Below are 22,913 nucleotides of genomic sequence, written 5' to 3'. Positions count from 1 at the left end.
AGTTAGCAAGCATCCCCTAGGGACACACTTAACCTTTTGATCACCCCTAATGTTAAACCTTTCCCTGCCAGTGTCATTAGTGCAATGAAAGTGCATTTTTCTTAGCCCTGATCACTGTAGTAATGTCACTGGTATCCAAAAAGTGTCAGTTAGGTGTCTGATTTGTCCATCGCAATGTTGCAGTCCCGCTAAAAATCGCTGATCGCTGCCATTACTAGTTAAAAAAAAATTAATCAAAATATTGCATAGTTTTTAAATGCTATAACGTTTGTGCAAAGTCAAACCAATCAATATACACTTCTTGGGATTTTTTTTTACCAAAAATATGTAGCAGAATACATATTAGCCTAAATTGATGAAAAAATTAGATTTTTTACATTTCTTTATTGGATATGTTTTAAATCAGAAAGTAAAAAATATTATTCTTTTTTAAATTGTCGCTCTTTTTTTGTTTATAGCGCAAAAAATAAAAACCGCAAAGGGGTTCAAATACCACCAAAAGAAAGCTCTATTTGTGGGGAAAGAAATACATTTTATTTGGGTACAGCATTGCACGACCGCGCAATCATCAGTTAAGGTAACGCAGTGCTGTATCGCAAAAAATGGCCTGGTTATTAGGGTGGAAAACCTTCCGGTCCAGAATTAGTATTGTGTACGTCAGGGCAAAATTAAAAAAAAAAACAAACATATGCAGTGCATTTCTACAAGACATGAACAATTCGCCATGTTTTATCCCTTTAGAGACCCTGCGAGTACATAAAAATACCCAATGATCTGCCAGAAATGCACACAGCTCCCAAGTCCTGTTGTCGGTGGTGTCAGCCCTGCATAGTTTTCTCTTGGCAAAAAAGGTTTAAACCATATAAATTAAATCTAATTGTTGCAAGCAGCAGCCCTGTCAGTGTGATATATGGTTTCTCCCAACTCTCTCACTGACATTTTTGATGGGCAGTTTGGCTTGTTACAAAAAGTGGAAAAATGAATGGATCTATTGGCAGAATAAAAAAGTAAATAAACTATAAGATGTTACTAGGGAAATACTTGTCCATGGGTTGACAATGGCGCTGATATTCACAGCAGAGCAGAATTTCACAGCAGAACAAACAGTGTTGTCACCCTGTTAAAGGAAATAAAATAGTAAGGCATCTACTGGCAGGATCAACAGATAAGAACGCTGTAAAGTGTTACAAAGGGGAGCAATTCTTTTCTCTTTGTGTGTGTTGAAGGTTAAAGTCTGCCACATAGGTTTGCAATATTGTAAGATTCCAAGGTGACTTATTCTCCTCCATTTTCATAGGTTGGAGCAGCATCAGAGTGAGTCCAGAAAACATCTTTGTCGATGACACCGTAAAGCTAACATGTAGAGTGAATGTCACCACTTACTCTGATGTTTCCTGGTACTTCAATGGCACACAGAAGATAGGAAACGATTCATACACTATAACCAGTGTTGCTGGTGGCATCCAGTCTATCCTAACTATAACCAGATCATCATTAAATAATAATGGTAAGACTTTTTTCTATTGTTAAAATATTAGAAATAGAAATATTATGCACCTTCCTATATTCTAATGTTGAGGGTTCCCTTTACTGTTGTGGAGTCTTAACGAGGACCTCAGATAATAGATGTTAACGCTTACAGGTATATATTACCACTCAAGGAGAACTCAGTATTCCACTGACAATGCCTTCTACTTCTGGAACTTAACCACTTAACGTCTAGCCACGTAGATCTACGTCAGCTGACTTTGCGGGGTTATACCTGGATGATGCCTCTAGCTAGAGGCATCATCCCGGTACCGTGGTTTGAAGCTGACGGTCGGCTTTCCGTCGGTAACGACCGATGCGGCTCGGGAGCCGCTCGATCGTTACCCAGGGGGGGCGGGAGGGGGCGGGAGGGGATGTCCCCCCCTCCTGCCGCCCTCCGTGGCTTTGCCCGGGGCTCCCATCCCACCGTCCGCCGGCTGGATGGAGTCCCGATGAATGCCGGAAACGGCATCGATCGGGTCTCCGATGACGTAACCCGGAGGCGGCATCTATGACGTCACTTCCTGGGTTACTGTGCTGCAAAAGGCGGCAGATTTGAAAAACGGCTGTATGCAAAAATGCAGTTTTCGGCGTTTTGCATACAGGGAAGTGTAGTGGAGGGGTCCAGGGTCTTTTAGACCCTCGATCCCTCCATAAAGAGTACCTGTCACTACATATTGGTGTCACAAGGGATGTTTACATTGCTTGTGACAGCAATAAAAGTATTCAGATTTTTTAAAAAACCTGTAATAAAGTTAAAAAAAAAGAAAAAATAAATAGGAAAAAAAAAAAAAAATTTAGCCGCCCCCGTCACCATTAGCTCGCGCACAAAAAAAAACGTATACGCAAGTCGAGCCGCGAATGAAATCGCTGTTCAAACCACACATGTGAGGTATCACCGCGATCGCCAGAGCGTGGGCAATAATTTAAAAAAAAGAGCTACACTCTAACTCTAAACTGGTAGCCGTTAAATAAATGTAAAGCGTCGCAGATTGAGATCTCTATTGACCGTAGTTTGTCGCCATCCCACGGGGGGGCGCAATTTTAAACCGTAACATGTTGGGTATCTATTTACTCGGCGTGACATCATCTTTCACAATATACAAAAAAAATGGGCTAACTTTACTGTTTAGTATTTTTTAAATGCAGTGAAATGTGATTTTTCAAATTTTTTCCAAAAAAATGGCGTTTTAAAGACCGCTGCGCAAATACCGCTTGACAAAAAATTTTGCAATGACCGAAATTTTATTCTCCAGAGTCTTTGCTAAAAAAATATATATAATGTTTGGGGGTTCTAAGTCGTTTTCTAGGAAAAAATACTGGTTTTAACTTGTGAACAAAAAGTGTCCGAAATAGGGCTGGTGGTAAAGTGGTTAAGCTGGCCATACACTAGTAGAATTTTGTGTGAAAACATTTGTTCAATTTTCTCATGCTAAGTAGGGTCAAATCATGGACGTTCGTATTTGACTGTAGTGACCGTGAATGTTCAAAGTAGCAGGATGGAAAATATTTCTGTAATGTGGTTTTCATTTAGAAAAACTACATTCATTCCAAATTTGATTGTTAAAAGCAAACAAAATGTGAAATACATTTGAACGCCATTCATTAGATCTCTGTAGGCACTATCGAATGTACAGATGAGTGTTTTTGTACAAAAATTTATATGAAAATCTACCAGTGTATGGTTATTTTAAGATGATGGTCTAGAGATGACACAGTATTGTAAATCTTGATATAACATGTACAAGAAGGAAACTGCCAACCAAGTTTGATAGATCCCTATGTAACCCGTTCAAACAGATAAATGTATTTATTTCTTGTAATTTTCTTACAGACATGATAAAAAGGGGACCTTCTGAAGCCCAAAATGCATTGGCTTTTTAATTATTACAACTTCCAATAAAAATCTTTTCTTCACTGTATACAACTTGCTTGGAGTTCTCCATCTTGTACATAAAGTTTATCTGTGATATGAGTTGACCCATGGCTCTTGTGGAGAGCCACAGCATGGGAATTTCCCTTACAACTTACTAGAACACCTACCTCGAAAAAGTGATCCTGGGCCCCATACTTCTTCTTCCCCATTTTGCCTGTGTCTAGTTTATTATATTAGTGGCTAAGTATATGTTAAACCAATAAAGCTGTACGGAGAGAATAAAGGAATAACAAAGCAGGAACCCAGTTGTCATGGGTTATCTACAACATTTGTTCCATCCTGGTTCACTTTGCTTTACCCAATCTATTATCACAAGATGTTCTAAAATTACAAAAGTTCCTTCAAGTGATTCATTCTAAATCTATCAGAGTTCACAGAAATGTTTTAAATGGTTGGCGGCTTTATGGGGTAGACGATGGACCACTTTTTTTTTTTTTTTCTGCCATCACTCTTCTATGTTTTAAAAGGTCTGTACCTCTGTATGGACCTAAACTGGGATGTAAGCAATGTAGAAGCCCATGCTTTGCACAAACCATTTGCAGATCACCATTGCAATGCTCTGCAGGTTTCAATGCAAAAATGTAATACATGCATTTTTTTATTATAATAATGTGGGTGCATTTGTTATGTTTTTGCTCAAGGTGAGCTACGCCCTTATTATTTTATTTTAGGTACTTACATAGCACAGTCAATTTATGCAGCACTTTAAAGCACTTTACATATATATATTTTGTACATTCACATCAGCCCCTGCCCTCAAAGAGTTTACAATCTAAGGTCCCTAACTCACATCCATACATACACATACTACTGTGTTTCCCTGAAAATAAGACCTACCCTGAGAATAAGACCTACCCTGAAAAAAAGACCTTCCCTGAAAATAAGAACTACTGTGATTTTCCAGGATGGCTGCAATATAAGCCCTACCCGGAAAATAAGCCCTAGTTTAAAGTGGTTGTAAAATCCTATAATCCACTCTGTTAGGCCCCTTTCACACGCGGCAGACCCGTTCGGCGGACTCTGCTTGCTCAGCAGGGATTGCTCCGTTGATCCCCACTGAGCAGGCGGATGATAGGTCTGACTCTGCTCACTGTGTAGAGATGGACCTGTCAGACTCCCGCTCTCCTCTATGGGGAGATCAGATGAAAACGGGCAGCATGTCTGTTTTCATTCGATCCCATCTGATCCGACCCGCTGGACAGATGGTGAATGTATCGCCATCCGTCTGTTTTAATCGGATCTTGTCGGATCGGATGACAGACGGGTGTCAGCGGACACATCCCCACTTGACATATGCCTCTCCATAGAGATGAATGGGTGGCCGGATAAGGTCCACCTGAAAAACATGCGCAGTCCCTTCATTATTACTGATGCGTGTATGACTCTGTATGAGTCTATCTCTGAGGTGAGCTGCCATTCCGGCACCAGTCACTGAGAGAACTTTTTTGCAGTGGTTTGGAGCACGATCTCACTTCTACTTCACTGGAAATTGATTGTGAATTTTGAAGGACCCTCTCCTTGTTTAGGATTGGGGTTTGAGACTTCTTTTAGATTATTTTGGATTTACACTTTTGCACATTTTTTATTCTTGGACTTTCTATTTTTGCATTTGCACTTTTGTATATTCTTATTGGGAATATTCACATTTATTTATTTGTATGAATTATATTCAATGATAACACTGTCATTTATTTATTTATTTTGATTGATTTATGATTTGAGTCACTTGGCGCAGCAATATTAATTTATTTTATAATCACTGGTGGTAGCACTGATTGCTTGCAGCCTTGAATATACACACTGTTTTGTTTTTCTTTTGGTATTGATTATTGTGGTTTGCGCTGATTATCACACTGCTTTTTTGGACCTGATCAGTCCAATCGTGTGAAAGGGGCCTTTCGGTATTATATGATGTACAATGTATGTGTTTCTGTAATATTATTGGTGGGTCACATTCTGTAATTATATTACAGAAATACACACATTGTACATTATATAATACTGTAAAAGTGTGGATTATAGGATTTTACAACCACTTTAACTCATAATGCTAAATGCTAATGACTCCTGAGCTGACAGGCAGGGAGGGAGAGGGGGAGAGAAGACAGGAGGTCACAGGAACTGGCAAATACACGTAACATGATAAGTCCTACCCTGAAAATAAGCCCTACTGTGTTTGTTGGCAAAATTAATATAAGACCCGGTCTTATTTTCAGGGGGAAACACGGTAGGGCCAATTTAGACAGGAGCCAAATACCCTACCAGCATGTCTTTGGAGTGTAGGAGGAAACCGAAGTATGTGGAGGAGACCGGAGTATGTGGAGGAGACCTACGCAGGCACAAGTAGAGCATGCCCTTGACGGTGCGCCGTGTGAAAGGACCCTAAGGGTCAGTGGTGGCATGAAATCTTTTGTGGAATATGTATCATTATCCTTTAGCTGCTGAGAGGTTCAAAAAAAGGATAAATAAAATGTATACATCCAATGAAAATGTTACATTATAATTTCTGCAATTTATTTGACCTTTGTTTATACATTTTTTTGTTTTTAAGGGAACTACCGGTGCAATATAGTTGAGAATTCCTTCACTTATACAGCAGACTCGAATATAAAGATTGATACTCTGGATCTGACACAGCTGAACTCAGTTGTCACCTGTAACAGCATGAAGGTTGAAGTCATTCAATGCTGCACAAAAGGAGGGAAAGTGACATTTAATCTCACTTGCCAGAGAACTAGTGGAAGCATTTCAGGTAATTATTCCAAATTAAGAATAACATTTTTGGATTTTGAGTTCTTTTTTCTTTACAAGATGAGGTCACATTCCTGCATTTAGATGGCTCCATTTAATGTTACAATGAGGGAGATGTGGTCTGAAGGCATACAGCTTCTGCTGTGCTGTGGGTTTAGATAACCTTCTGTGAATCCTGTGTTTTGGGTGAACCCTGCATAAAATGTTTGTTTATAAACATCATATTAAAAGAAAGTAATTGCTTAGGTCCTTTTCACACGGGCTTTCCGATCAGGTCCGCCGTCAGTTTTCAGGTGGACCTGATCGGACATTCCATGCACCTCTATGGGGCAGGGGATGTCAGCGGAGACCTCTCCGCTGACACCCGCTGGTATCTGATCCGATCCTGTCGGTGAAATCCAGATGGATGGAAACCCTATTTTCAATCCGTCTGGAGGATCGGATGAAAACCTACAGGCAGTCCGTTTTAATCTGATCTCCCATAGAGGAGAGCGGGGCGCTGACAGGTCCATCTCAGCACAGTAAGCGGGGACAGATCTGTCATCGATCCCCACTGAACAAAACAGAGTCGGGCGGAAACAACGCGTGAAAGGACCCTTAAAGACAACTTCACACCAGAGTGTTTTCCTGTGCGACACAGTGTGATGTGATTTTTAGCCAATTAATTTGAATGGGCTGAAATTGAAATGGATAGCATCAAAAGTAGTGCATGCAATCATTTTAAAAACGCACTACAACCAGATCGCATAGGACTTCTGTACCATGAAATCCGGTGCAGGCTAACGCACTGCTTTTGCAATCTACTTTTGGGGTGTCATTAAGATTTACATTAACACCTGCAGTAGATCACAAGGGCAGTGTGTTTTGAACATGGTGTGCGGTACAATGCACATGGGACGTAGGTTTGCCGCACCACGTTCTGGTGTGCACAGGCCCTAAAGCCAATTTGTCCAAAAAACAAAAACATGGATCCACCAGCAGCTGTTAAAAAGAAAATGAGTAGCTACAGCTGCTATGCTCACCTGCTCACCAGTGTTTGTCCCTGTAGACACATCATCTCATTGATCCAGCCCTGTTCTTCTTCAAGATTTTATGATGCTTATCATCATTCGACCACCTCTTGTGAGCCCCGGGCATCATAGCAGGACCCCCCTCCAACCAGGGATCACAGGAAAGTGCTGCAGATGGAGGCAAAATGTAATCTTGTTGCATCCATTTCTGCAACATTAGAATCAGCCCAAGCCCAACATCAAAGGGCGAGGAAGTACTGTGTGATCACCAATATTTTTTTAAAGGCTACAAGGGTACTCTAATTGAGGAGGGTCAAACTGGAAGGGATGAGGGCTGGTATGTCCAGGGATGGGCTTAAAAGTATAAACCTAAAATAAAATTGATCCCAGTTATTATTGTTTACCTGTAAGGTGTCTTCTGATCTAATAACAGCCCTAGCTTCTCCATGAGTGGATGCAAAGCTCCAAATTGCTCAACATCCATGGTTTTCATTTGTGCCTGTTCACACCTGAGCTTAGTGTCGCTTGAAGCTTGTAACTTGTAGCTTAAAATAGTACACAAGCTTCTTTTGAGCTACAAGTTTCTAGTTTGAAGAGCTTTTGGCCCCAGTGAAACAGGATCTAAGAATGGAGAACGGATGGATGATTGAAAGGTCCCCTCCATTCATTGATCATGTTGTATTCATAGAAGCAGTTGTACAGCTTCCATGGATGGAGTAGCTGGGCAATTAAGCCCCGTACACACACACAGATTGTTGGCCGTAAATTGTCGGCCAATGTCCGATCTGCCGATTGTAGGCTTGTTAGTATGATGCTTCCGACAACCAACTACGAATTTTCGGCCGAAAAAAATCTGGTGTGCATGCTATAAAATTTTTGTTGGCCAACAAAGAACGGCCGATTGTTCCTCAGTCAGTACAGATTTAGGCAGACAAAAATCAGATGAGCAAGACTGGGCATGCTCAGAGAAGAAAAAACACAGGGAAAGTTAACCATCACATGACATCACTTCTGAAGTTGGTTTTTGTTGGCCAACAAAAGTCCAGTGCAAGTCTAGAGCACATTTCAACCAACAAACAACACTGGACAAAAGACGGCCGATCGGTTGGCCAACAATCTGTGCGTGTGTATGGGGCTTAAGGGTGGACATAGTTGGGTTCTCTCACTTAGAGCCTTCTTAACCCCTTAGTGACTAAGGGTAAAACAAATGTTAATGCCTAAGCAGAATGTTGCAACTTTGACGTATGTTAGTAAAACTGTACATATCATCGCAACTACTTAAAATATCCAGGTGGATTATACCTTGTTTTTTTTCATTACAAATTGGACTTTATTGTGGTGGTAAATGGTTACGGATATCTCCGGATATTTCTTTTATTATAAAAAGAAAACTGGCCCAAAATAGTAAAATAATTTTTTTTTTTGTATTTACCTGTATATTTCTTGCTATTACTATAATTTACCACCAAAGAACAACCCAAAATACATTCTCCTGCTTCTGGCGATCACAGCGATACCACGTATGTGAATGTTAGTTATTGTTTGTACCTGTAGTATGGCCCAGAAACAAAGCTGCAGATTTTGCATTTCTTTTTATCCTGCCAAAAACACAAAGACACTAAGCCCCGGTTCACATTAGTGCGATCACGGAGATCGCATGTAATTTGGAGCGCACTGCTCCTAAATTACATGCGATCTGATGTGCGGTGCAAATTTCAGCCATACACTTTGTACGGCTGAATTCGCACCGCATCCGCACTAAACACGCACAGGACCCTTTTTTTTATCCGCAGCAGAATCGGATCGCATAGTGGTTTACACTACTGCGATCCGATTCTGTGCGAACTTGCAGATCGCACTGCGATAAGCGATCGCAACTGGGGGTCTCGTTAACTTTTAATTGACACCCCCCTGCATATCGCATATGGCAGTGTGGATCACGCTGTATATTCGCAGCTTTCCCGCATCGCACAAATGTGAACCGGGACTAACTGACACTGACTTACCGATTCACTAATTTGAAAATGTTTTTTTTTTTATCTCTACCCAAAATATACTGACCATGACCTTTGACCCTGGCTTTGATCCTAAGGCTCAGTTCACTTGGGATCCGACTTGTGAGGCCCCAAGTCACATGACAATGAGAGCTGTCTTAATTAGCAGTACTGAAGTCGCTCCGACTTTTTAGAAAAAGGTTCCTGTACTACTTCTAGGCGACTTCTATCCAACGTTTGCCCATAGACTATGGAAGCCGCCTCCAAGTCGGATCCTCTTATCAATATATATTACGTATATATATTATGTGTATATTTATATATATATTTATATATATGTGCTTTGGATCCAATATTACATTACAGGAAGATTAGCCAGGCATTCCCTGAAAAGTTGCTTCAAAGTCGCATCAAGTAGTACTCAAATTGCCTGCAAATTGCCAGGAAGTCGCCTGGAAAAGTCACACCATAAGTCGTGCGACTTTCAGGTTATGGCAGTGTTTACTAACCCTGGCAAATCTCGTTTGAGTTATTTTTTATTTCTTTTTTCTTCTTTATATTTTATTTTATGTATTTTTTTATACACACATGTTTGTTTATATCTTCCTCCCCTGCAAGTAAACACAGGGGCAGGCTCACAGTGTCTGATCACTGCGATAGCCAATCAGAAGCTATCACATCGGTTAGTCCCGGGTCCCGATTGTTAGTATGAGACACAGGGCTGTCGATGAGCACAAAGGGGGATACGCGAAAAGCCCACTTACGTGAGGCCGCATATGTAGTTACAGCCGTTGGGCAGTGGGGGAGAACCTCCATTATTACTTGATTAGAGTGTACTCCTGGTGATTTGGAAGTTTTTCAGGCATATTTCAGGTGTTTTTGCATGTGTATCAGGCTTCAGGAGTTTATTTCCTGGGCTGGGGAAGGGGAAAATAGCAGTTCCATAGGAGGATAGGAACAGGTCACATGTTTACAGGTGTTCTTATTGAAGTCTGTGGCATCAAAAACACTTCAATGCACTAAAAAAAAAGTTCATGTACTTGCTTGATTGTAGTGCGACTGAGCGTACAAATGTCAACAGGCACAATTAGAAAGAATGGGATTCTGTGTAGTCAGGAGTAAGAAAACAAGCAGAAAAAAGCCAAGTGTGAATTGGGGGTCGAGCTCTAATAACCCCTACCACACCAGAAGATTACAGTGATGAAGGTGGGGGGCTTGCACGGAGGAGGATTTCACCTACAAGACGTGCATCAGCACAAGGGACAGATCCTGCTGACTGTAAGTTATGTCCCTTGTGTGGATTTTGTCTTTTTTTATTTTGGCTGCACCTAGGCTTTAAGTGATTGCAGGAAACAGGTTTCTGATCTTGTTCCAGGAATGGTGAATGACGTTCATAATGATGCCCTATAGTCAAGTCCTGTTTGCTGAGTAAGTCATGAACTAGAACTGACGAATGCTAGGTATCTAAAGGTTCTAGTTATAATTTATTCGCTGTGCGAATGTCTCAAGATTTCGCAAACAATTGCTGTAATGTCTCCAATGTGTTTTTTTCCTATGTCCGTCAGCTCCACCTAGTGGCCATGATGTGGTATTTTCCTGGAGTGCCTCAATTGGGGAAATACTGCATTATGGCTACTAGGAAATACCCATATTAGACACATTACAGTGATCATTTGTGATGCTTGAGGCATTCGCCCTGACAACATTTTTATTTTTGTAATAAATAGAACCCTAAGTGTTATCGTATTAGAATTATATACAAACTATGGTCTATGTTCACTTGCTAGCATAAGCATCCACGTATGAATATTGGGATTCCTCTGTATTGCATAACTGTGTTTGGGGTCTAGTAAAGGCATATTATTATTCTATTGGATCTGTTTCTCTTGGACCTAATGCAAGACTTAGGACAGTTTTGCTGAGCATTACAATATGCTATGTCTTTATTTTTCTTTATCACATCATCCATTTTAGATGCCGTTATACTATTACATGAGTTTTAGTAACTCTGTGTCTTTATTTTATGTCCATAGGGATCTCAGAATCCTCCTCAATGTGCCAATCTTACACAATTACGGCAGATCCTCAGTCGTGTGCCTCAACGCAGACCTCTCAGTTCAGGTGTGCCTGTACAACATCTAATGGAGCTGCTTTAACCCAGGACATTGCAGTAACCTATAACACCTCATGTACGTATCATGGAGAGACCAGTGATGTTGACCATACATTGTCATCTTGTCTAGGGTTGGCCCCGCTGTTTAGACTGTTCACAAATTTGACTGATGTTTGGTGCTGAATGGACAGATAGGTGATATGGGAGTATAAGCACTACATACTGTATGTTCATGCCGAACTATTAGAAGTGTCCTCATAACACCTTCCCTAGGGACACAAGAGACCAGCATTGCTGTCTGTGGACTGTGGTGAATGTGGTTCTTGGAGCATGAAAAGCAAACATTTTCAAATTCAGAATAAGACTGCAGGTTTGATTTGATTTTCCCCTCCACTGCAGCGCACACTGGCCTTTCCTTCAATCTCCCACTGCTAAGATCAGTTGCCTGGAGCTAGGAAAGGGAGATCCGGGCAAGCTCTGAGTTGTTTCAGTCAGGGCTTACACAGGGCTGGGGGTTCTCGGACCCCAGGTGATCATGCTATGCAAGTCAATAGGAGGAAAACTGCAGGTTGATGAATTCTGAATGATCTAAGGAGTGTCTCAAACTGATATCAAACAGATGTCATCAACAGAAGCCTAAAGCTCAATGTCACAGGCCCTAAAAATAAATGAGCATAGCCTAAGGGCAGGGGTGCCCAATCTCTGATATGGCCCACGACACCCTGCTCTGGGATGGTGGGTTGGCAATCCCAGATCGCAGGTTCCTGACACGCCATCCCAGAGCATCAGTAATGAGAAAGGAACTGGCAGTAGAAGAAGCATGCGGCTGCAGTAGAGAGCAGAGTCAATGCTTCCTGTATAGCTCTGGCTCCTGTCACAGGCTGGTACCAAAGGCACTTTTCCTGGGACAGCAGCAGCCGGCGATATCTGAAGTGAAGATTGTGTTTAAAGGTCAGGTTTTTTTAGTCACAATTACATAGCAATGGGCAAATCTCTTGTAGTTTCTGCACTGGTTACTCTGGGCTGCTTTCAAACTGGTCCGTGGATGCAGCGCAGTGAGCTATAGACTTCTATTATTACCTAGGGGAAAGTGCACCACACTTGGTAGTATATAATTGAATTCTATGGCAAAGTGCAGCGAACCCACAGGAAAGCCACAGGTAAACCACAGCACATCATTAGGCCTCTTTCACATGATCGGTTCAATCCGGTCCGCCCTGTCCGTTTTTCAGGCGAACCCAATCGGACCCTCCTTTTATCACTATGGGGAACTTGTGTCCGTTTACACCCACTTACCTCCAATCAAAGCTGCTAAAAAAGAAAAAAAAAAAATAGAAGGGGATCCTTCCCCTTCCATCTAGGTGGATTGGACTGGAGGGCCCATAGAGTAGAGATGGCTGTGCCCATGTCTGCTCTGCACATGCAGAGCGGACACAGGCCTGTCATGCCCCGCCTGGCTCATTGTGGCCCGCGACTAGTTATCAAGTCGCTTAAGTGGCACCTCTGGCCTAGGAGGACAAATGTTTAAAGAATAAATCCAGGCAAAACCTAACTATCACTAAACATGCTCTGTGCCACATTCTAACCCTAATCTATCTAGCCCTGTAAAGCCAAAGTCACTGTACTTACCTATTCTGCAGCCGAACGGGTCCGGTCCCACGCTGAGCTGTCAGCGGTGGCTTCAGCATGGAGGCGGTGCAGGAGAGGCACCCATAGTAAGTCTGTGGGTGACATCACTTCCCATTCATTTCACAGCCATTGTCGGTCCTCTCCTTCACCTTGTAGACTGGAGCGGATCGGGTGCAGAAAAGGTAAGTACTGTGATTTTTTGCTTTACAGGGTTAGATAGATTAGCTTTAGACTGTGGCACAGAGCAGGTTTAGCGTTAGTTCGGTTTTGCCTGGACTTATCCTTTACTGATTACAGGCTCCATTGTTGAAAATGCCTTTCAAGGACTAGTACAATGAACATGCTGCATATATGACTGGTAAACCTCTGTTTTCTTTTACTGTCTGCTTAGATGAAGTTAACGTCACTGGAAGCTCATCCAGTATTTCGGAATGGAACGTCCTCAGTTTAATGTGTAAATGTAGCATCCTAAACGTACAGAATATGACGTGGTTTTTTATGGATAATAACAATGCGAACTCCCGCATTCCTAATAGCTACGTTACAACTTCTCTGCCTACCTGTAATTCTGTTCTGACTATCCCATCCAATGCCACATCAGTGAACTGGAATGGTAAGTAGATTGATCTGGAAACACCAGAAATATTATTACATTGAGCCAACATTTAAATTCTGCATCTAAAATCATGACAAAAAGCAGAGATTGTAACTGTATTTGACAGCCACGTATTAGTATCAACAAGCTTTATGTATTATGTCTCTGATAGTTTCCAATTCCTTACTAGCAATCACTTAGCTCTTTTAGTTCCTGTTACTAAAGGATATTAGAACATGCAAGGAGAATTTTATTGGTGGATCGGAAGCAATGACATTCTTCAGTTTGGCACTTTATACATCCTATAATGGTGGCAATGGCAACGTGGTTCCCACTCTAAAGTATGGGAGTATCTAAATCAGCCTTTCTCAACCCTTTCAAACCAGAGGAACCCTTGAAATAAATTTATAGTCTCGGGGTACCCCTTCTAAAAATAAAAAATCTACAACTCATGACACATTAGTGTGACAGTCAGTGAGAAGAATGCTCCTTACTCTTGTTGGGATGATTGGGAAGAATTACCCCCAGACAGATAGCTAAAAGGAACAATGGTGTCATTGGGAACTTATCTGAGAGGCAGAAATTGCCCATTGCTCAAGGAACCCCTAGCAACCTCAGGAGGAACCCGGGTTGAAAAACCCTGATCTAGAACTAAGACTATTGGAAGATGTTGAGGAAGGGCAGTGCCCAGCACAGGTTCCTGTATATTTATCAGAGTTGTATAAAGTACTCTAAACCCATACTTGAGTAAAAGTACAAGTGCTCGATCAAAAAGAGACTTGAGTAGAAGTGGAAGTGCTCGATCAAAAAGTGACTTGAGTAGAATTACTAAAGTATTCAACATTTTTTGTACTTAAGTATTGCAAGTATTTTTTTTTTTAAAATTCGCTACTCAAGTACTGAAAGTAAAAGTACCAGTAGTTTTGGAAAAAAAAAATTGCTACTCAAGTACTGAAAGTAAAAGTACAAGTACTGTGTTATGTAGTTATTAACCTGCTGCCATCCGCGCTACAGCCTATATAGGGCTGCAGCGCGGACTCGAATTTTCGGGAGGCCGTTTTTAAATGGCCTCCAGTGACACGCCCCCCCCGCGCGCTCCCGCGAGTGCGCAGCGGGGAAAATCTGTATCGGCCGTGTCCCTTGGACACGGCCGATCACAGATCGTGGTGAATGGCCAATCACAGCGGCCATTCACCACGTGATCGGGCCGTCCAATGAGCGATGATCTCATATGTAAACATATGAGATCATCTCTCATCGCCGGCGCTCCTTCCTCACACAGAGCCTGCAGTGTGAGGAAGGAGGGGGAGCCTCACAGCGCCAGGGACACACAGCGATGTAATCAGGGCACTGATCACCAGTGCCCTGATTACTAAAAGGTAAAAACATACACACAGTGCCCCCCCATCAGTGCCCACAGTGCCCGCCATCAGTGCCCCCATCAATGCCCACAATCAGTGCCCATAGTGCTGCCAGTCAGTGCCCATCAGTGCCTGCTCATCTAGGCACTGATGAGCACTGACTGGCAGCACTATGGGCACTGAGTGTGGGTACTGATGGTGTTGCCCATCAGTGCCGCTCATCAGTGCCACCCGTCAGTGTCCAGTGCCATCCGCCAGTGCCCATCAGTGCCGCCTATCAGTGCCCATCAGTGCCGCCCGTCAGTGCCGCCTCTCAGTGCCCAGCAGTGCCACCTCTCAGTGCCCAGCAGTGCCGCCAATCAGTGCTCATCAGTGCCGCCTATCAGTGCCCATAAGTGCCACCTCATCAGCGCCCATCAGTGCAGCCTATCAGTGCCCATCAGTGCCGCCTCATCAGCGCACATCAGTGAAGGAGAAAAATGTATTTTCAAAATTTACTCGCAGAAAATAAGAAAAACTTTTTTTTTTTTCAAAATTTTCTGTCTTTATTCTTTTTTTTGTAAGAAATAAAAAACCCAGAGATGATTACATACCACCAAAAGAAAGCTCTATTTATGTGAAAAAAATGATAAAAATTTCATATGGGTACAGTGTAGCATGACCGCGCAATTGTCATTCAAAGTGTGACAGCGCTGAAAGCTGAAAATTGGCCTGGATGGGAAGGGTGTTTAAGTGCACAGTAGGCAAGTGGTTAAAGAAAGAAGTCAAAAGTTTGAACATTATATTGTTTTTTATTATTTCAAATGCAGCTTTTATTTATGCATACAGTAGCTTTTATTTTCGTATGCGCTGATAATACACATGTTTTGAGATTCATGAAACCTGCCATCTACTGTTCTGGCAGTGGTAATTTTTATAATAGTAACGAGTAACTATGCAGCACAAAAAAAAAATATCGGAGTAGAAGTATTGAAATCATCGAAAAAATGTAGTGAAGTAAAAGTGGAAGTAGGAGAAAAAAATTCTACTCCAGGAAAGTACAGATACCGCCTTTCGGTACTTAAGTACAGTAGTGAAGTAGTTCTACTTAGTTACTATACATCTCTGATATATATCCACTTGAAGACCATTTTTTTTTCTGTTATTTTTTGTTTACAAGTTAAACCAGTATAATTACTTACAATCCCCAAACATTATACCTTTTTTTTTTTTAGCAGAAACCCCAGGAAATAAACTGGCGATCTTTGCAACTTTTTATTTCATACGGTATTTGCACAGCAGTTATTCAAATGCAATTTTATGGGAAAAAATACACTTTAATGAATAAAAAAATAAAAAAGAATAAAAAAATAAAAAAAAACCACAATATATACCCACATTTTTTTTGTAAAATATGAAAGATGATATTACGCCGGGTAAATAGATACATAACATATCACGCTTTAAAATTATGCACACTGGTGGAATGGCGACAAACTACGGTACTTCAAAATCTCCATAGGCGACGTGGCTTGAAACATTTTTACAGGTTTCCTGTTTAGAGTTACAGAAGAGGTCTAGCACTAGAATTATTGTTCTTGCTCTAATGTTTGCGAAAAAACTTCACATGTGTGGTGCAAAAATTGTTTACATATGCATAAGATAAACAAAACCAGGCGCACATCCAACCTTGTGTATTATAGTTTTTATTAAAGGAAAATGAATCAATATGAAATGCACTCACATGGTACAGCAAGTACTGGGCCTATGTAGGTTCCTCTCCTGCTGTATGGCCTCTTCAGATCCCGCACTGTACCCACTCAGTGTCCCCTGGAAAGTGAAGCTCCCCTCAGGACGAGCGATCCGCTGCACCTCCGGCATCTCTGCCTAGTGCGCCTGTGCCCGACTGCGCTGTCCCCACCGTGAATCCCGCACAACACACAAGGATCCAGGCAGAAGCCGATAACTATGGGGTTGGAAAACTCCGGCAGATGGTAGTGGAGGATGGAAACTAGAGGAGGGAGGCTACGCCTCCGAAACATGTTGTCATAGCAACCAGTGCTGGGCCTTAGTTTCCAGAGTGCATTTCATATTGATTAATTTTCCTTTAACCACTTGCCGACTGCTCACATTGATAGTACTGAAAGGCAAAGTGGCTCGTTAAGGTCTGGCGACGTAGACCTACGTCACCAGATTCTCCCCTCTCTGGATTCAGACACAGCGGGAGTCGGGCCAGGTGATCACCGCCGCTCTTCCCCGATCGTCGGTGATCAAGTGAGGAAACCCACCCGCTTGTGTAAACAAAGCGGGCGGATCTCCTCTGTGACAGACAGCAGTGCTGTATTTTGGCCTAGGCCAACAAGGCCCAGGCCTAGGGCAGCACTTTGCAGGGGGGCAGCAAAAAAGCCCCCCCCCCTCCACCTGAGAATATTTTTGGCCAGTGGTTGGTAGAGCTGCCTCTCACACCCCCCTCCTCTCTTTCTCACCCCCCCTCTTCCCTCTCTCTCATTCCCCCTCTCTCTCACCCCCCCTCTCTCTCTCTCATCCCCCTTCTCTCTCTCTCTCTCTCTCTCTCTCTCTCTCAGTGTTGCCAACCCCCCGGAGGGAAATTTACTGGCAGAACGTCCAAAATTTACGGACAGCACCAATTTTTTACGGACACTGGAAAAAGTACCTAAAATAACAATTTTCAGTGCTAAACCGTGCAAATATCAATATTTTAACTATAAACATATAGCTAGTGCTATTAGCAATGTGTTAAAGTTAAACAAAAGTCAAAAAACATATTTCTCAAATTTACATGAAGGTTGGGTTACCATAACCCAGCCAGCACAGAGTTCCCCCTTACATCAGAGTCTGCAGACTCTGGTCAGACATGGTACAGGAGGTGGTCAGAGACGGTACAGGAGGTGGGCAGACACGGCAGACATGGTACAGGAGGTGGGCAGACATGGTACAGGAGGTGGGCAAACACTGCGGACATGGTACAGGAGGTGGGCAAACACTGCGGACATGGTACAGGAGGTGGGCAAACACTGCGGACATGGTACAGGAGGTGGGCAGACACTGCGGACATGGTACAGGAGGTGGGCAGACACTGCGGACATGGTGAAGGGGGTGGGCAGACACTGCGGACATGGTGAAGGGGGTGGGCAGACACTGCAGACATGGTGAAGGGGGTGGTCAGACACTGCAGACATGGTGAAGGGGGTGGTCAGACACTGCGGGCATGGTGAAGGGGGTGGTCAGAGACTGCGGCATGGTACAGGGGGTGGTCAGAGACTGCGGACATGGTACAGGGGGTGGTCAGAGACTGCGGACATGGTACAGGGGGTGGTCAGAGACTGCGGACATGGTACAGGGGGTGGTCAGAGACTGCGGACATGGTACAGGGGGTGGTCAGAGACTGCGGACATGGTACAGGGGGTGGTCAGAGACTGCGGACATGGTACAGGGGGTGGTCAGAGACTGCGGACATGGTACAGGAGGTGGTCAGAGACTGCGGACATGGTACAGGGGGTGGTCAGAGACTGCGGTCATGGCACAGGGGGTGGTCAGAGACTGCGGAGATGGTACAGGGGGTGGTCAGAGACTGCGGTCATGGCACAGGGGGTGGTCAGAGACTGCGGTCATGGCACAGGGGGTGGTCAGAGACTGCGGTCATGGCACAGGGGGGTGGTCAGAGACTGCGGAGATGGTACAGGGGGTGGTCAGAGACTGCGGTCATGGCACAGGGGGTGGTCAGAGACTGCGGTCATGGCACAGGGGGTGGTCAGAGACTGCGGTCATGGCACAGGGGGTGGTCAGAGACTGCGGTCATGGCACAGGGGGTGGTCAGAGACTGCGGTCATGGCACAGGGGGTGGTCAGAGACTGCGGTCATGGCACAGGGGGTGGTCAGAGACTGCGGTCATGGCACAGGGGGTGGTCAGAGACTGCGGTCATGGCACAGGGGGTGGTCAGAGACTGCGGTCATGGCACAGGGGGTGGTCAGAGACTGCGGTCATGGCACAGGGGGTGGTCAGAGACTGCGGTCATGGCACAGGGGGTGGTCAGAGACTGCGGTCATGGTACAGGGGGTGGTCAGAGCCTGCGTGGACAATGGAAGTGCCCTCCTCACCCCCTCACAGTAGTTTCTTCCTCTGTCCCCCTTACCTTAGCTCTCCACATCAGTGTCCTCCTCCTAAGTCCCCTTCACCTCTCCATAGCAATATCAGTGACATTACTGCAGAGTGAAGCTGTGTGACACTGCCTGTGGAGAGGTGAAGGGGGCACAGGAGCAGGACACTGATGTCCTCTGCCCCCTGACTCATCTCTCTACTACTTCAGTGTACTGAGTGTCTGAGCCTCGGTGGCTCAGAACCCCACTCACCAGACCAGTCCTCCTGCTCTTCTGTGTGCTCTCTCTGCCTCTGCTGTCGCAGCCTGTCTGCTCTGTCCACTCCACTCCACCATCCGTCCGTCCAGCGGCATCTTCTAGAGTTCTAGTTCTTGTCCACACTCCACAGCTGCGCTGGAGCACAGACTCCACTCCATACTGCTGGCGCAGCGCCTGGCGGCCGGCGGGAAAATTTAAATGACGGCGGGGGGCGGAGGCAGGGGCGGGCGCAGGCGGGCCGTGGCACTCGTCCGGCGACGATCATCATCCAGTGCGAGTCTGCATCTCTCTGCGAGTGCGAGAGAGCTCGGGGATCTTCGGAACTGCGCGCCGCGCACGCGCAGTTCTGACAGTGCCGCCGCCGCCATAGATTTACGGGCACTTTTCTCCTGCTACGGGCATTTACAGGCAGGAGAAAAGTGCCCTGTTTTTACGGGCTGTCCGTAAATCTACGGGCGGTTGGCAACACTGCTCTCTCTCTCATCTCCCCTCTCTCTCTCCCACCCCCCTCTTTCTCTCTCATCCCCCCTTCTCTCTCTCTCTCTCTCTCATCTCCCCTCTCTCTCTCCCACTCCCCTCTCTCTCTCGCTCTCATCCCCCTTCGCTCTCTCATGCCCACCTCTCTTTCTCTCTCATCCCCCTCTCTCTTTCCCTTCCCCCCTCTATCTCTCTCTCTCACCCCCCTCTCTCTCTCTCTCATCCCCCCCTCTCTCTATCTCTCTCTCTCACCCCCCCCCTCTCTCTCTCTCTCATCCCCCCCTCTCTCTCTCACCCCCTCTCTCTCTCTCCCCCCCTCTCTCTCTCATCCCCCCTCTCTCTCACACCTCCCTCCCTCACCTACCCCCCTCTCTCTCCCACCCCCCCTCTCGTGAGATCTCAGGGGTTCATGCTGGGACTTGTAGTCCTTAAATTTTGGAGGGAGTCACATCCGTTAAAAAGGAAGGAGTGGGGCAAATTTACATAGGAGGGGGGCGCCCAATTTTAGTCTTGCCTAGGGCAGCACAAAACCAAAATATACCACTGACAGACAGTGACAGATTACAGGATTCAGCGTAGCTGAACCTGTGATCTCTGTCTCTGTCACACAACCCCCTCCCCCCACACACGTCAGTAAGCATGAGACATACATTTAACCCCTTGATCACCAACAGTGTTAACCCCTTCCCTGCCAGTGTCATTATTACAGTAACAGTGCATATTTATAGCACTGATTACTGTATTAATGTCACTGGTACCCCCAAAAGTGTCAAAAATGTCAGTTAGGGGTCTGATCTGTCCGCTGCAATGTCGCAGCCCCGCAAAAAAAAAAACGCAGATCGCCGCCATTACTAGTAAAAAAAAATAAACAATAAAAATGACAAATTTTTCCCCTAGTTAGTAAACGCAATAACTTTTGCACAAACCAATCAAAATACGCTTATTGTGATTTTTTTTTACCAAAAATATGTAGCAAAAAACAAATTGGCCAAAAATGTTAAAAAATTTTGATTTATAAACTTTTTTTTGGGAATGTTATATATCAGAATGTAAAAAATATTGTTCTTTTTTTTAAATTGTCGCTCTTTTTTTCAAAAATTAAAAATCGCACAGGTGATCAAATACCATCAAAAGAAAGCTCTATTTGTGGGGAAAAAAAGGACATACATTTAAAGTAACGCAGTGCCGAATCGCAAAATATAGCCTGGCCAGGAACGGGGCAAAATCTTCCGGTCTTAAAGCGGTTAAAAAAACGCTCATTGAGAATTTTTTTGTCAAAGACATGTAGCTAAATACATTTTGGCCTAAATATATGACAAAAATTGAATATATTGGATATTTTTTAACTGTCAAAGTAGAAAATGTCAATTTTTTTGCAAAATTTTTTATTAATATCGCAAAAAATGAAAAGCGCAGAGGTGATCAAATACCACCAAAAGAAAGCTCTGTTTGTGGGAAAAAAGGACGTAAATTTCGTTTGGGTACGGCATTGCATGACCACGCAATTGTCAGTTAAAGTCTCGCAGTGCCAAGTTGCAAAAAGTGGCCTGGACGTTAAGCAGGAAAATCCTCCGGGGCTAAAGTGGTTAATAAAAACTATAATACACTAGGATGGATGTTCGCCTGGTTTTGTTTATCTTTTGCACAGTGTTCTCTCCTGCCACCCAGTGGAGTTGACTGGAGCAGCAGCCACCTAGCTTTAAATTGACTATGTTCTGGAAGGAAGACACACAAGCTACGTTTGGACTGGTATGATTACCAGTATGATTATGATGGTGAATATCACCTTATGTGTATATGTTGTGTTTAATTTTACATATTCATGCACATCTTACATTTACATTAACTTCTGCCCGCAAGCATGGAGGTATAAGGCGCTTTAAAACATTTTTTTTCGAATCTATTATTTTTTTATTTTTTTTTTTACACTGTCCCTTAACCGCTTTAGGACCGGAAGGATTTGCCCCCTTAATGACCAGGCCCTATTTTGCGATTCGGCCCTGCACTATTTTAACAGACAATTGCGCAGTTGTGCGATGCTGTACCCAAATAAAATTGATGTCCTTTTTTTCCCACAAATACAGTAGAGCTTTCTTTTGGTGGTATTTGACCTGTGAGATTTTTATTTTTTGCACTATAAACAAAAAAAAAGCGAAAATTTTGTAAAAAAAACCTATATTTTTCACAGTCTGCTATATGACATTCTCAAAAAAAAAAAATTGAAAAATCAAAATTCTTTAACATTTTAGGCCAATTTGTTTTCTGCTACATATTTTTGGTACAAAATATCGCAATAACCGTATTTTGATTGGTTTGCGCATTGATTGATTTGATTGGTTTGTCAATTTTATTGTTTTTTTTTTTTACTAGTAATGGCAGCGATCTGCAATTTCTTTACTGGACTGCGACCACTAACTGACATTTTTTACACTTTTAGGGGTACCAGTGACATTACTACAGTAATCAGTGCTAAAAATATGCACTGTTACTGTACTAATGACACTGGCAGAGAAGGGGTTAACACTATGGGTGATCAAGGGGTTAAATGTGAGCCTAGGGGAGTGGCTTGTGAAATTACCATAGAGACATGTGAACAGTCGGCTGGGTTTACAACAGCTTACCGTTCTTCTTTCTCAGCGGGAAACGATCGCGGGTGTCAGGCGGCAATCTGAGCCGCCTGACCCGTGCATCGGCTTCCCCGCTGCCGAGTGGGGGCGGCGGTGTGCGTTCGCCCCCTATCTTCCCGCGGGCGACCGACGTAGACCAGGAGAGCCACCCTGCCACAGTAAAAAGGCGGCGGGTGGTCGAAAAAGTGGTTACATTTTTTTTGTAAACATCCCTTGTAATAGAAATAAGGATGACAGGTCCTCTTTATGGAGACATCTGGGGTCTAAAACATCTCTTTTACCTTTACACGAAAAAGATCAACAAAAACTATTTTTTGGTCTTTTGCTTTAAAAACAAAAATACAATAACGTGTTTACTTTCACCCTAGACTGGAAGTGATGTCATTACATCACTCTGGTCATAGAGGCGATCAGAGATGATCTAGTCTCTCAATGCCTCTGTGACTAGCCGGCTGTACCATCAGTTTGTTTCTCTTTTTTTTGATTATAAACGTTTATTGAATGTAAATGAATACAAAAATATATATGCATTGTCAA

The 22,913-nt window shown here is 43.6% G+C and overlaps 1 protein-coding gene across 1 annotated transcript in view; it reads left to right on the top strand.

Moving 5' to 3' along the window:
• Positions 1–22,913, top strand: part of LOC309549147 (adhesion G protein-coupled receptor F5-like) — a 199,680-nt gene that overhangs the window by 124,833 nt on the left and 51,934 nt on the right. The window contains exons 9-12 of the mRNA XM_082249203.1: positions 1,298–1,507; positions 6,015–6,215; positions 11,252–11,407; positions 13,352–13,573. Of these exons, the coding sequence (XP_082105329.1) occupies positions 1,298–1,507; positions 6,015–6,215; positions 11,252–11,407; positions 13,352–13,573 (789 nt within the window). The remainder of the gene's footprint in view (positions 1–1,297; positions 1,508–6,014; positions 6,216–11,251; positions 11,408–13,351; positions 13,574–22,913) is intronic.

Source organism: Pelophylax lessonae, assembly GCF_965119305.1.
Source record: "Pelophylax lessonae genome assembly, chromosome: 3".
Taxonomy (NCBI): Eukaryota; Metazoa; Chordata; class Amphibia; order Anura; family Ranidae; genus Pelophylax; species Pelophylax lessonae.
The sequence above is the reverse complement of the archived record's forward strand: the minus strand, read 5'-3'. Positions and strand labels throughout refer to the sequence as shown.